Source organism: Rhamphochromis sp. 'chilingali' (genome assembly GCF_963969265.1).
Source record: "Rhamphochromis sp. 'chilingali' genome assembly, chromosome: 7".
NCBI lineage: Eukaryota > Metazoa > Chordata > Actinopteri > Cichliformes > Cichlidae > Rhamphochromis > Rhamphochromis sp. 'chilingali'.
In genome coordinates this window covers 17739643-17754518 of record NC_137934.1, presented here as the reverse complement: position 1 = coordinate 17754518, position 14876 = coordinate 17739643, and the positions used below count along the sequence as shown (strand labels likewise).

Genomic DNA, 14876 nt, shown 5'->3' with positions numbered 1-14876 from the left:
ATGCATTAATTGGCACCTCGAAGTAGTTCATTTATTAGTTCTTTACAAATACATGAAAAGTGAAAAGACTCTTAACCCGGTGACTCTGTGACAAATTACAGAAAGATTACAGAGTAATATGGTGCACGGCTTTGTAACCGCTGTGGAGTGTTTGCAAATGAGGGAAGAAAGAGAGGGCGAGCGAGGCGAGACTGTGAGTGAGTCAGAAACAAATACAGAGAGAAGATTTATAGGTTACTGCTGTCCAAGAAAGAAGGACAAACACAGTTCGTTTAGCAACTGACAAGCCTCATGAAAAAGCTTTTAAATTTTACAGTGCGAGGCGAAATTCAGTTCACTGTGGGGCTACGATGAAATGTTAACATGTTGTTAATGTTGTCATTAATAATAAAACAATACAGGGTGTGCTCCTGTGAACTAAAGGCCGGCGCACACTTTTTGTCTATAATCCCCACATTATTCCATTAATCACACTCATTTGTTTAGTTTGGCTCCATATTTTCTCCCGGCTGTCCTTGCCATCCCTAGTCAGTCTTTACGCTCCACTCAGCAACAACCGCAGTGGGTGAAAACAATGAAGCCAATGCAAAAGTGTCAAAAACTGCAGCCCAGCTTTAAATGTATGACGATCCCCACAGATTCCCATTTTAAGATTAAATAAAAAATAAACTTAATGAATAAACTCACACAAATTAAATTGTATTAAAGGGCTAAAGTCATGTGTAATTGGGGTGTGGCTGGTTGCTATTCATCACAGAGGTCCTCTAATCTATGTTTGTGCCCCTTAAACCATTTAATTGTAATTATCTAAAAAATATGGTTTAAAACCGAATCCAAGAATCTGTGCTCCAGTTTTGGTTAACATTTAATGAGCAAGCTTCTTTCCACTGATTAGTAACTTTCCTTGTAAGATAGTTCAGCCACATCTGGTTACCCCCCACCCAAAAAACAACAACAATAACAAAAAAACATGATTATGATGGTCAAAATGCTTGTGCTGAGGTTTCATAATCATAGTCTACAATGACCAATTAGTGATGAATATCTATTTCCATCTTTTATACGCAGTCTGTGGAGTTACGATCGTATGTGTCCTGTAATTTTTATGGGAAGCCATCAAACAGCTGCTGAAGGACTTCACTAAATTTGCCACTCGTGTAAACCTGCAGGTAATGGTGGAAAAGTCAAGGGATGATAAAAGTCAGTTAGATATCCCTAAATGCTGCTTATTTATATAAAGCTGTAGACAAAATGGCTTCATTGCACAATATAAGAGTTAAAATGAATTTACGTGTGGGGATTTATCCATTAATTGCTGTATTGTCATAGATAAAGTGCATGTATTTGCCAGCCAAACTGACAGACCTACAGCAGACTGAGTTGTTTTGAAGTTGCCAACTGACGTCAGGTAGTTGCAAAGCGGGTCCACGTCTTCAAAGCAACCATTTCATGGGCAACAGGACTGCAGTGTCATTGCACACGGTTGTAATAATGTTTTGTCCGTGTGGTGATATAGAACCAGTGTTTCCCCTGTCTGTAGCAAAGCAGCACATTCCTGCTTTCCAAAGGAGACAGCAAAAGGTGGAAAGACACAGCATGAAAAAGAAAAGGAAAACAGCACCGTGCTTATGAAACTCTGCCCCCTGGTGGTGACAGTTTTTGTTAAATTCCGTAGAGGGTGATCGCAAAACACACCTTTCAATAATGAAAAATAAAATAATCGCAACTATTCTACTGAAAAGCTGTTCGATATACAAAGATGGACACTGAGGAGGATGAATGGATGATGACATATTGATCAGGTCTGTTCAAGTCAAACTGCTCTCTTAAAATGTTTTGTCTGATGTAAACACCATGTAATAAGTCAGGTTACATGTAAACAGCTGACCTCAAATCTGTAATCAGAAAGCAAATGTGCAAGTAACTGCTGATCATGTCTCCATATTCATCTACATGTTCTAACACTGTGGATGAGATTCTGTTAAAATAAAGTGTGAGTGATTGTTGCAAGTCATTCTTGTGTTTGGTATACGAGACTTGGTTGAAGTTTATGCTAATGCAGCATCTGCTGACTGAACGTGCATGTGCAGGCTTACAGGTTTCATAAATGGATGACACTGAGCTTCATTCTCCAGCAGGTTTGTGCAGTAAATGTTATTGACATCGTATTCTTACTTTATTTGTCGGGGTTCACAGTCCACGCCGGGCAACAGCAGCCTGGCAGCCTGCCTCACATCGTCACTGTCCACAGAGAAGCTCCGTCGATGTTCAGTGTGAGCAACCGCCACCCGGATCCACTCCATCAGCGGGGGCAGCACCAGGAACGGCCTGCGGAGAAAACAGGTTCATGTGCTACTGTTTAATATCTTAATTAAGTCAGAATACATGAAGACTCACATTTAGTTTTAATTATTTATGAGAAAAACAAAAGAGTCTTTTGGGGAAATTCCATAAATGCTTATTTTTCCTAGATGGCTGGAGGGGCAGTTATGTGTGTGACAGAAAGAAAAGTCAAATCTGTGCAGCTGTAAGTGAAGGATAAACTCTGTGCTGTTAATGGAACAGAAGAGCATGAATCACACTGCCGTCTAACTGGACCGAAGTGACTACTGCAGCTTCCTTACGTGCATGGGTTGTTTTTCTGACACTGAGTCAGCAGGCAGTCTGGCACTAGTTTAAAGCAGATTAAGCCAAGTTATAAAAAAAGTGTGTGCTGCTCCACTTTTGTTTGATTGTGTGTGCATAAATGGACAGCTATTTGCACTTTTTGTAGGAGCTTTTTAGCTGAAGCGATGTTCAGAGCTCTCCTTTCAGCTGTCTGTGGCCACAGGAGCTAAATCCCAATGTCTGGAATGGGGGATGTGAACCTGTGAGACCTTTTGGCCTCCAGCTAACTTAAATTTGACAGCCTTTGAATTTCAAATGATGACATAAAGAGTAAAACCTCTGAAATTGTTTTAAAAGTCACAAACCTAGCACACTGCACAAATAGTTTGACGAGAACCAGGGAGCTGATATTCCATTGGAAAAAATGATCTGCTTCAGGTCTAAATGTAAGGATTAATATGTTATAGCTGAAGAGAAATGATCTACCTAACCTGGAAAACGATGTTAGCTGATGAAGGTTTGTTTGGAGGTTCATTCTATAAACTAAGGTGGCTGTAAGTCTGATAAGACGGAGACTTAAACAGGGAAAGTAATTTGGGTTGTTGTTAAGAGTCTAGCAGCTGGCGTCTGCTCTGTGTGTGATACAACATGACATTATTGTTTTTTTGTTTGTTTGTTTACACAGGTGTTTTGTGTTGGAGTTCTCTGTCTACACAGCATTTCGTCAAATTAATTCAACACAGAAGGAGATACCATCAAGAAAATATGTAAACATAAAATTGTAATTTCTAGCACGCACGCACACACACACACGCGCACGCACGCACGCACGCACGCACACACACACACATACATGCTGGTAAAAGGCTGACAAAAAAATACTTAGTTTAGCTTTAAATTGTTTTTCTTTTCAACTTTTTGACATATTTGTAGAAACGATGGGAGATTTTTATATTAAATACAGCCAAAATTTCAAATAATGAAACTTAGGCCCAACAAACCAGTCAAAGCAGGTGGCTGCTCCTCCTTGAGCCTACCTCTGCTGGAGTTTTTCTTTCCCACTGTTGACACTTGCTTGCTCACGGGGGTCTTGTGCTCACTGGGGTTTACTTTCTATGATTTTATGGTCTTTACCTTACAATATAAAATGCCCTGAGTGGACTGCTGTTGCAAACTGGTGTGATATAAATAAAATTAAAACTAAAAGTCTATTTAATTTCTGTCCAGGCAAAAGATCAGGTTTCTTTTTTTTCCACTTGTGGTTCAGTGCAAATACAGCATTTTACTGATATATCAGTGCGTTAGCATAAAGATTCTCATATAACAGAGCAGAAGAAGACAGCATGGAAATCAGTGAGTATAAATGGTGACAGGCAGAGCCAGAAGTTTTTCTCTTGTGTCATATTTAAAGTGTAGCACCTTAAATACACATCTGAAGACACTAGGTCCTTGAGATCCAGTACAATCAAAACCCATAAAAGACTTTACATTTGTACACTTCTTTCTTCTACAGGAGTGACTGTGTATAAAGAAATGTGAAAGTTGAGAGTTGTGAGTGTATAAAACAATCAAATAAAGCAAAACGCCAAATAAAGACTTTTTTTTTAAAGTTGAATTTAAAATAACACACAAAGTAACTAAATGACTCTGGTCTTAATGTTGCTCTGAGTCACTACTTGTGCCCAAACCAACCCATTATCATTTCTCATGAGTCACGCATCAGCCTAACTTCCTAAACACAACCCAATAAGAGGCAGTGTGAAAGCCATCTGGAGCATCACACAGGCATTCGAGACATTTTTACTGACTCATTTTGAAAAAGGTCTAAACCTCTGTGACTTCAAAGCCGGTCACAGCCCTGGTGACGGTTCCTGTTGACGTCACAGTTCACTAGGGTTGCCAACCGTCCCTTAAAAAACGGAATCGTCCCGTATTTCGAAACAAAAGTACACGTCCCGTATTGAGCTAATAAGGGACGCACTTTGTCCCGTAATACAGTGAGAATCAAAAGTAGTCTATAAATGTTAATGGAATTAACACTTTGTTTGAAAACATAATTCCCAGACCCTCTCCTGCTTTGTGACCAATGAGCTGACAGCACACTTATGACAATTCGAGTATGACAATTCAGATTACCGCTCATCTCATTGGTCGAGGAAAGGTCGCTTGCGGAGAAAATACCGGAAGACAACAGATGACCACAACAAGAAGCATGGCCAACAGGGGAACAAATGCCGACTCTGCGGTGCAAGTCTCGGACGACAGTACACCTAAAGCTGGGCAGACACTGTGCGATTTTTTCAGTCACGTTATTCAGCTCCTGCTCAAACTGCACGATTGACTCGCAGGGGTTAGAAGTTGGTAGGTCACGATGCAGGTCTCACACTATACGGCCCGATGCTCTGATGCGACCTGAGTGCTCACACTGTGCCTCCATAACATGAAGGTTATAACAGAAAATCTGTCGCTCGCTCTCTCTGTCTTTCACTCACACAGACACACCACCACCATCAACTTTGCTAAATTGCTAATGAAAAACATTGATCAGGCAGCTGTGATTGAGCAGCAGTGTAAATCCAACTATTTTCACGGTTGTTGTGGTCGTGATAATTTTGTGAGGCCACATCGAAAAGGCTCGGATGAGCTTTCCAAAGTTCTACAAGTTGTGCCTCCATCGCTTGTGTCCAGATCACACGCTGCACAGCCGTGCTGCGCCGTCTTTTTCACCAACGTTTACGTTTGCGCGTGAGCAGTGTGAGCGGCTGTGGTGACACCCTCACGAGCGATTGATGATCGGGAGCTGGTCGTGAGGTGTTAATCACTTCTCGTTACCCCACGTATACTACACGACGCACGATGAAGGCCAAAATCGGTCCGATCACTCAAAAATCGGCTCAAAATGGGCCTAAAACCGCACAGTGTGAGCCCAGCGTTAGAGCAGCAATGTTTGTTCCCCTCAGAGAAAGGGAAGAATGGGAAAAGGAAAACACCTGGCTGGAAAACGTTAATATGGGCATGTGCAGTGAATATCAGCGCTATGTGGCCAGAAGTGTGATAATATAATTTATTTTGTGTAATAAACAACTGCAAGGATAGATGATTACAACAAATTGATGACTAATACATAAAAGTAATACATAGATGAATAATGATGATGAGTTATGATGCGTAATCATGGGAACAAGCGGGTTTACAAACAGGAGCAGCTGATTAGCATTAGAAAAGCTGAAATAATACCTCAACTGAAGCCAATTGTACTAAATGCACTAAATGTGCACTGTTACAAGAATATTTTTCTTTCTATTGTTTTCTATTATTTTAAGTTAAGCAGGACAGAGTGCTTTTAAAGAAAGATTTACTTATATTCTCAAAAGTTAAGCATGACAGGCTTCTGTTTAAGAAAGAGACCTGTTTTACTGTGTTAATGTTGTCATTTTGAGCTAAAAATAAATGGCTAAATGATCATTTGTTTCACATGTGTTCATATCACAAAGAATAGAATATGCATCTACTTAAATCAACTTCAAGTCAAATGGTTAAAAAAATAATTTCACACACAAAAAAAGAGCTAGAAAATTCACCACACTGGGAAGGGTGAAGACAACTGGGTCGCCGGCCCTGGCCACGAGGTGTCCCTTATTTATTTTTCAGGGAGTTGGCAACCCTACAGTTCACGCAAGCGATGACCGACGAGTCAACCATAATCAAAGGCTCTGACTGCGAGCACAGAAACTCCTCCCTCCAGCTGTTCAAACCTGTTCAAGCCATTCCATAGAAAATGAGTTTAGAGGAAGGGGGAGAAGCTGAAACAGCTTGTTTCACAAATGCCTAGGAAATAAGTATAACAGAAAAAGGATTATTATGAACTGTAAATCATGCAAAGCTACTCTAGCTCAAAAATAATAAATATGGAAATATGGATAAGGAAATAAAAAAAAAAACACTAAAAAAATAAATATATAAACTCTAAATCTTCTAACTCAATCATAATTTATTTATATATCAAAAATGTAAAAGTTACCGTATTACTAACATTTCCAAAATAAATCATATAAAAATTAAATAATATTGCTAATGTGATCTTCTCAGGTGAAAATTAACTCTTCAAACTGATAATATCAGCACGTTGTCAGGTTCATCATGTGCAGTTTGCTTTGGTCATCTTTCAAATTTAAAAAAAAAAATCACTTACCGTATTTCCCGGACTACAAAGCGCACCTGAATATTAGCCGCACAAGCTAAAATCAGGGGAAAATCCTGTTTTGTACATACATTAGCCGCAAAAAACAAACAAACAACAAAACAAAACAAAAAAAAAAACATACATTAGCCGCACCTGACTAAAAGCCGCAGGTGTTTCAATGTTGACTTATCATATATAAGAGAATATGCACAAAAGGAATTTGGGCGGTAGTTACACTCAGTAGCACAGGAACAGAGCCAGAGAGAGAGAAAGAGAGGCAGGGACAACAACATTAGAAAGGTATAGTAATCATGCACAACTATTTTCGGTTGCAGATGATAAAGGATTGAGAAAGTTTATTCATGCAGGTCCATATGACAGAGAATATGCATGTTCTTTTAGTTTTCATATTATAATTTATATTTAATTGTGTTGTGGTTTGCAGTGTTTTGTGTTCTTTTCACTTTAAATTTGTGAAAGGAAAAAGCTGAAAATTTAAATAGTTAAAACTTGAAATGTGAATAGTTGATTTTTGTATTATATGATTTATTTATTACATTTTATGTGGAGTGAATAAATAAAAGTATATTTACGGTGGCCCCTAGAGACAAAGCACATACAAACTTCAAATCACGTACGAACTCTGAAGCATGTACAAACTCCAAAACACGTACAAACTCCAAAACACGTAAAAACACGTACAAACTCCGAAGCACGTAAAAACTCAGAAGCATATAAAAGCTCAGAAGCACATAAAAACTCAAAACACGTACAAAAGACAACAGAAGTGCTCCAGGATGCTGGGCACAGTGTTGAGCCTTTGTTATCTTGTGGCTACACAAGCCAGCAAGTACCAATGACCGGATTTGGTGTGTGGTAATAACAGGTAAATGAACTTTTTTTTTAAATTATTTGAATATATATATATGAGTGCCTGTGTATAAATATACAAACAATACACACATGCTTTCAATTGTGTGATTTAAGTGATCTAGTAGCTCTGCTTTGGAAGTTCAGTTCATGCTAGAAATGTGTTTTGGAGTTTATACGTGTTTTGTCTCTAGGGGCCACCGCATATATTTATATATAAACATATATAAATAAAACCACTTGTTTTTACGTTAGTAATTCCTTTTGTGCATAATTTTATATTATTGTTAATAATAAATTAATTAAAGCAACAAAACAACCTGAAGAGCCGGTTCGGAGCCGAAAGAGCCGGCTCTTTTTAGTGAGCCGAACCGAAAGAGCCGGGTCTCTAAAAAGAGCCGGAAATCCCATCACTAGTGACCAACATACCACTCTTGAACCCCGATACTGTGTGTCTGATCACATGCCCTTCCGCCAGGCAACGTAGTGCCGTACAACAGCGGAACAAACAAAACATATGACGATATGACAAAATCATGGACAATCCATAGAAAAGCCGCACCTGACTAAAAGCCGCAGGGTTCAAAGCTTGTGCAAAAAGTAGCGGCTTATAGCCCGACAATTACGGTAATAAAGACTCCAGCTGAACACTGAGAGCCACAAACTTTTTAATTAAAGATGCCCTTACTGATATGTGAAAAGGCAGCAAGTCAATGTTCATAAGTTATAACTCTAAGAGTGGAGAACAGAAAGAGATCTAGATGCTACAACCTCCCTAAATTCTCTTATTACCCTCTTTAATCAACATCAGTAATGGGTCTCGCCTGTCTGACAAGTTCATATTTCATCATTTGTTTCCTGTACAAGTATGTGTGTATGTGTGTGTGCTTGTGTGTTTTTATTATCTCTCCCTCATAAACACAGACTTGTGTTGTTGTGTCCGTTATTAATCATTTCTCCTGTCCAACAGCAGCTAAATTCAGGTCAGGCATTCATCAGATATTTTCAGTTTTACCACAATGATGTTTTACTGAGTAAAAATGGACAGGATTGAAAACAAATCTGTTCTCGTGACCTTCTCAGATCTTCATAGCCTTGAACTAAAACTAAACCATAACTGTAATTTACTTTCTTCTTAAAGTTGTTACATGAGCAATTCCACTCTCATGGTATTAGCCCAATTAGCAATTAGCATAGCTTAGTATACAGACTCAAGGCAGGGAGTAGTTCCCATGTTCCTCTGGGCTTACATGGCGTATAAGCCAAACTTGAATATGTTTCCTGGTCTGTATAATGTGACATGGGCTTTCATAGAAACACCTTAAAAGTGGTTAATAGGGTTCTTTGTAAAACTGAGAAATACAGACAACCATTCACAGCCACAGCCATCAAATACTTCAAAACACAAGATGTAATGGGAAACTTAAATTTAAAACTTGAACAAAAGTGAACAGTAGCTGTTAGGGGATGACGATATAAAAACGTCCATCGTTTCATTTTACGCTATCGTTTGTTTCGCAGTGTCGCAAAATAAACTGTTTACGGCAATATTTTTTTCATCGTTTTGATGGTCACTGTAGTGGCTATATTAATTTTTTAAGTTCTCTCTTTCTCTTATATTTAATATAACCACACTACAGACGGACAAGCGCCTGTTTTTATGCGTTGTGGTTAGCAACAACGACGGTAACACCATCGCGTGTCCGCTTGTTTATGTTCCACATAAACCTTTCACAATAAAGCTCAAGATCCTGTTGAGACTTTTCAAAATAAACTAAACCACGTGAAAGAGCAGATTATTTACGGATGAGAAGTAAAAAAGAGCCACCAGGTGCTAAAAAATAAACCTTAGACTCAAACGTTAGAACAGGCTTTTCCCCGCAGCACGCCGTGTAATAAATACTCACAGAGAAAACGACGGCCGTTACAACTTATGTCTAAAAATGTGTAGCTTCATGCATCTTTTAAAACACTCGACTCCAGCTACATGACGCACAGCTGGAAACACTTCCCGCAAGTTGAACTGCCCGAGATTCACAGAATTGACAGAAAATGTTACATTTTTGTGATTTATATCGTTATCGGGACGATAGAATTCTTATATCGGGATATGAGATTTTGGTCATATCGCATAGCCCTAGTAGCTGTACAGTACATTCCCAGGTATTGCACAGTACACCCTCCTGAAACCAGTAAGAGTCAGTGCTTCAGTCCACCTGTATTGTGCTGTGCTGTTCAGAGACTTATCGCCTTCTTAAAGGATAGAAATACAAAGCCTCACATCTTCCAGCAATCAGCACAGTGCTCCCCCAGGAGCTGCCTGCCAGTTAAAACTATCAGAAAATTAAGTCAGGTATTCCCGATAAGTGCAAAGTGGAAATTATATCACAAAGCGCTATTCTGGAGAAACATCTGATAGTGAAATGCTCAGTGAGCTGGCAGTGCTCTTGGATATCCAGTCACTCTAATTTCACACCACATGTGGACATTCACTGGAGCCAGAGAAGAAAACCTAGATGGAAAAAATGGTAAAAAATGTTTTTTTCTATTCAGCTGCCTCTTTAAAAGAAAAATTCACTCAGGCAAGACGTGAAACCACTTCCTTGTGTCGAAGAGGGCTCAATTTAAAAAAAAAAAAAAAAAAAAAAAGCATCTTTGTCGAGCAAAGCTAATACTCATAGTTTTCTCCATGAAAATGGAGCAGAACAGAGGTATTCTGGGCAAGATTTGTTTGAATAATTTTATATATTTATTTTTGTGTATTGTACTAGCTCCAGCAAAGCATTTTGTTCCATCTAATACACAATAATCATAGGTTAGCGTAAATGTTGTTGCTACTTGTTCCTTCAGAAACAGCATTTTATCCAAAAAGTTTAAGATAAAAAATGATTTGTCATTAAATTCCCCCCCCCCACTGTGTTTGTTGTTTTACGTATTGATTGTTCACCATTAGTTTCGTTAGCAGAATTAAATTTGGATACTTTATATTAATAACACTTATGAAATATTTTCCTAAGTGTCAACAGTCCACTTTTATTTAACCTCCTGTGGTGTAAGCTTTTTGTTTTTTTAAGAAAATGAGGGATATGTTTATAATTATGTTATTGTTATATATTTTTGAAGATTCACAATCCTAAAAACAATATGTGTTACAGAGTGTGCTGGGATGATGTATTCTTGTAGGCCAATCCAGAACTTAGAATTCCCCCAGGTGTCTCAACAAAATCCCAATGGGAAATACTTATTAAAAAAACCAAATTCCTCTCTCATCCCTGCGGGCGATTTATCCTTCTAGCTCGGATCCTCTAACTGTCTCTAACAGATCCTCTGAGAGCTTGAGGGTCCTGTATATTTGCTGTTCCTAGGACTGCGCTCTTCTGGACAGAGATCTTGGATGTTGTTCCTGGGATCTGCTGGAGACACTCGCCTCGCTTGGGAGTCACTTCACCGAGTGCTCTGATTACCACTGGGACCACTATTACCTTCACCCTCCACATCTTCGCTCAGCCCTTGGTACTTTTCCAGCTTCTCGTGTTCCTTCTTCCTGATGTTGCTGTCATTGACTATAACTTCCAATCACTATGGCTGTCTTCCTTTGCTTGTCCACTATGTCCGGTTGGTTAGCCATCACCACTTTGTCTGTCTGTATCTCGAAGTCCAATCAGATCTTGGCTCGGTCATTCTTGTTCCTATTGTTAGCCACTTCTTCTGTCTGCTGGTGGTAAATACCAGGCAGGGGCCTGTCATTCCATGATGGCTCTTCTCCTTGCTCCTCTTCTTTCTTGGGTTTCTGCAGCCTGAGCACACGGTCAATTGTGGTTGTAGTTTCCATTCTCTTGTATTTGTTGTCATATCAAGTCTTCTTGTTTCTGTAGATTTTCTTGTGTGTCTTGTTCCAGTCTTTACTTCCCATCTGTCTGATTATCTTCACCTGTGTGGATCACATGCACCTGTGTCTCTATCGCCTCATATTTCTAATCCATAATTACTCCCCAGAGTATATTCATACGTCTCCCTTTGTCAAATCCTACTATTGATTTCCCTGCTTGTGTTCTGTGTTCCCTGGACTCCTGGTTCATGTAACCTTTTGTGATTCAGCCAAAGACTCATTTGTTTCTGCCCACATGTCCTGGTTTGGGTCCTCTCCACTTCAACCTCACAATGATAAATTATTGTAAAAAAGAGATTTGGTTAAAGACTGAACAGACTGGACTGATCTAAAAGACTCTTCTTCTCTTGGCAGCATGTTCCATGTACATCCTACTCATTTCTAATAATTATCCTATCAAGCTTGTAAAGTGGTGCTTTTCTCTACCCTGCATTAGCGAGCAAACAGAATAACCCTGGCTAATATATACTTTTTGGAGTGTCTTACTCTCTGAAGTGGGTAATTTGTAGACAATTACAAAAACATTTCTTTCACATGGTTTTCATTAGCGAGCTTTCTCCTTTTTATAGTTATACACCCTTTTATATCCTCTTTATAAACTAAGCTATTCAGGATACTTGAAATCATTAATACTGATCGAGTTACATGTAATTTTGACTCACCAGATCCCAGTTTAAATGATAATAACACAGGATATTTTCCTTCAAGGCCTTTAAACCTATGAGGAAGTCTCAGATGGACATTGGGAAACCTTAAAGCATCAAATTAAACAGGCTGATTTCATGTTACAGTCAGTTAAATTATATTGTAGGTCCATCAGTAAAGGTCTGTTCAGAGCTTTTCTCCCTTATGACCCTCTAGCAACTATAATTTCTTAGAGAAAAAATTTTTTTTCCAACACGAGCCCCGTACCCAAGTGAGAGAAACCATCAGTGATGGCTATGCTTGCTGTTTATGCAGGCGTCTGGTAAATCTGCTGTAAGCACATGTTTTATCAAGGCACCAGCTTTCAGATACTGACGTTTTACTACTCAACACTGTGTGTGCATCAGTTTCTCATTCCATAACTCAGTCTTTCCTTGTCTGTACACCAACAGTGTGCCAGGAACTGAACTGCATTTAAAAAAAGGAGGGTTTTCCTTTCTGCTTAGCATTTGGCTGACCAATGCAACAATGCAGAGCTCCTCCCTTTTCACTGAGCTTTTGGAAGATGTATTTTACATTGCAAGGTTTGAAAAAGAGAAGAGACCAAGTCTGGAATGAAAACACTGCGGGAAATGTTATCCATCGATGCAGACAGTTGGCCTGCAGCAACATACAACAGCCAGAACTGCCAGAGTAAAAGAGTAAACGTCTGTTCCAAATTACCAAATACATCAAAGCAGCTCTCTCACTACTTTTACTTACCACTAAACTTAAAAATTGAAGTCTTGCAGAAACATTTCTCTTCTTCTAAAGCAAATTTACATCAGGTAAATATTCAAAGCTCAGGTGTAAAAGTCATTGCAGTAATTTTTCACCTCACTGAAGCTCGTCTGAAGTTCCCCCAAAATAACCCAAAAAGATGATCTTATCTCATTTGATCATATTCTGTCTTCCTCTCATCCTGCTGTGTCTTTCAGGCCCTTTTTGACTTGTCTTCAACCTTTCAGTTGAATGCTAAATAGAGAATTTTCTCTCCGGGGGCCTGAACCTGCTGACATGTCACTCAGCCTGACATTCCTAGTGCTCCCCGGGGTCGTCAGGATTGAGTTTCTATCTCTGCAGAGTGGAAGAAAGATGTTTGAATATCTGTCCATCCGTCCATCCAAGAAAAGTCCCTCTGGTTCCCATCAATCTGCTCAAGGCCTAGGGAAGTGTCAGCGCTGAGCAGCACACAGCTTCTTACCAGATCGCTTGTGGTGCGAAAAACTTGTGCGAGGGTCAAGGAACATTTGCACTAACTGGTATAACTGACAGTGGCAATGTGGTTGAAAGGATGAAAATACCTAAATGCCACCAGGAACAGCATTTGCTTCTACACGTAGACAAAAAATTTTCTCTAAAATGATCACATATCAGCAGTGTTGGGGAGTAACGGAATACATGTAGAGCCGTTACGTATTTAAAATACAAAATATGAGTAACTGTATTCCGTTACAGTTACCGTTTAAAAAGCTGGTATTCAGAATATAGTTACTTTGTTGAAATAAATGGATTACACTGCGGTACTTTCCTGTTTCATTTTGTCGCGGGTCAGGACTGTTTGGGTTTTGTTTGACAGCTACGTTCTGTAGTTCCAGGCGGCAGCTTTACGGTTGCCATGGTTACATGGCGACGCGCTCTCTCTCTCTCTCTCTCTCTCTCTCTCTGCGACTGTGTGTTTCCTGGGTGAGAGAGCGCCTTTTCGTTGTTGTTGTTGTTGTGCTAAGCTAACAGGCAGAATGCTACAAGCATAGCTCTAAAGAATGTAGCATCATGGGCAGTGTAGTCCGTGTTGCAGGGAGAATGGACTGCCATACACGTAATGGGTCTGTGAGCGCGAGGAGGGAGAAAAAGGGGAGTGGAAAAGTACGAGTTGTCATCGAGCAACAACAGGAGCTGGAAGCATGTAAATATAATAATAACCACTTCAGCCAAGAAGAGTGCCTGACGAGCCCAGTTGTAAGTAAGCTATTAAGACTCGACTGTACACCGTGTTCGTGTTTTCCTCCGAAACAATAAGTTCCGTTGGAGCAGCCTTTCAACGCCTCTCTCTGTCTCTCGCAAGAAAAGTTGACCCACACAACAAAGTAAAGCAATTTTTCGGCTACGAGCCAACAGGGACCCCGCCGTATTAGTCAGAGGTCCCTTTACTACAGTTCGGAGACGCGGACCTTCAGTAATAATAATACATCACACAGCAATAGTACATTCACGTTGTTGTAAAAAGCATGATAATATATTAAGTAATCCAAAGTATTCAGAATACATTACTGTCATTGAGTAACGTAACGGAATACGTTACAGAATACATTTTGGGGCATGTATTCTGTATTCTGTAATGGAATACATTTTAAAAGTAACCTTCCCAACACTGCATATCAGAGTGTGCTAGGTTTCCTTTAGTTTGTTGCTACCCCACTGGACCTGTCTGGACTAGACTGATGTCATTTTTTGACAAAAGGTACCACCATTAGCTAAGCTATTGTAGTCCATCTTATTAGTTTACTAGTCAACTGTTACTGGTAACACCCTAGTTACACAAGCTTAGAGACTAGTCAGCACCCCCCTGGCAACCACTTGTTGCTAGGTTGCTGGAATTGCTGCCAGATGCTAGGTAGAATTGGTTGCAAAGAGGTATACAAT

The 14876-nt window shown here is 39.5% G+C and overlaps 1 protein-coding gene across 2 annotated transcripts in view; it reads right to left on the bottom strand.

Moving 5' to 3' along the window:
• The window catches only part of LOC308399174 (ankyrin repeat and BTB/POZ domain-containing protein 3-A), a 279641-nt gene that overhangs the window by 42715 nt on the left and 222050 nt on the right, over positions 1–14876 (bottom strand). For both annotated transcript variants that reach the window (XM_080886229.1, XM_080886230.1), the window contains exon 4: positions 2176–2328. In XM_080886229.1, coding sequence (XP_080742355.1) covers positions 2176–2328 — 153 coding nt within the window. The remainder of the gene's footprint in view (positions 1–2175; positions 2329–14876) is intronic.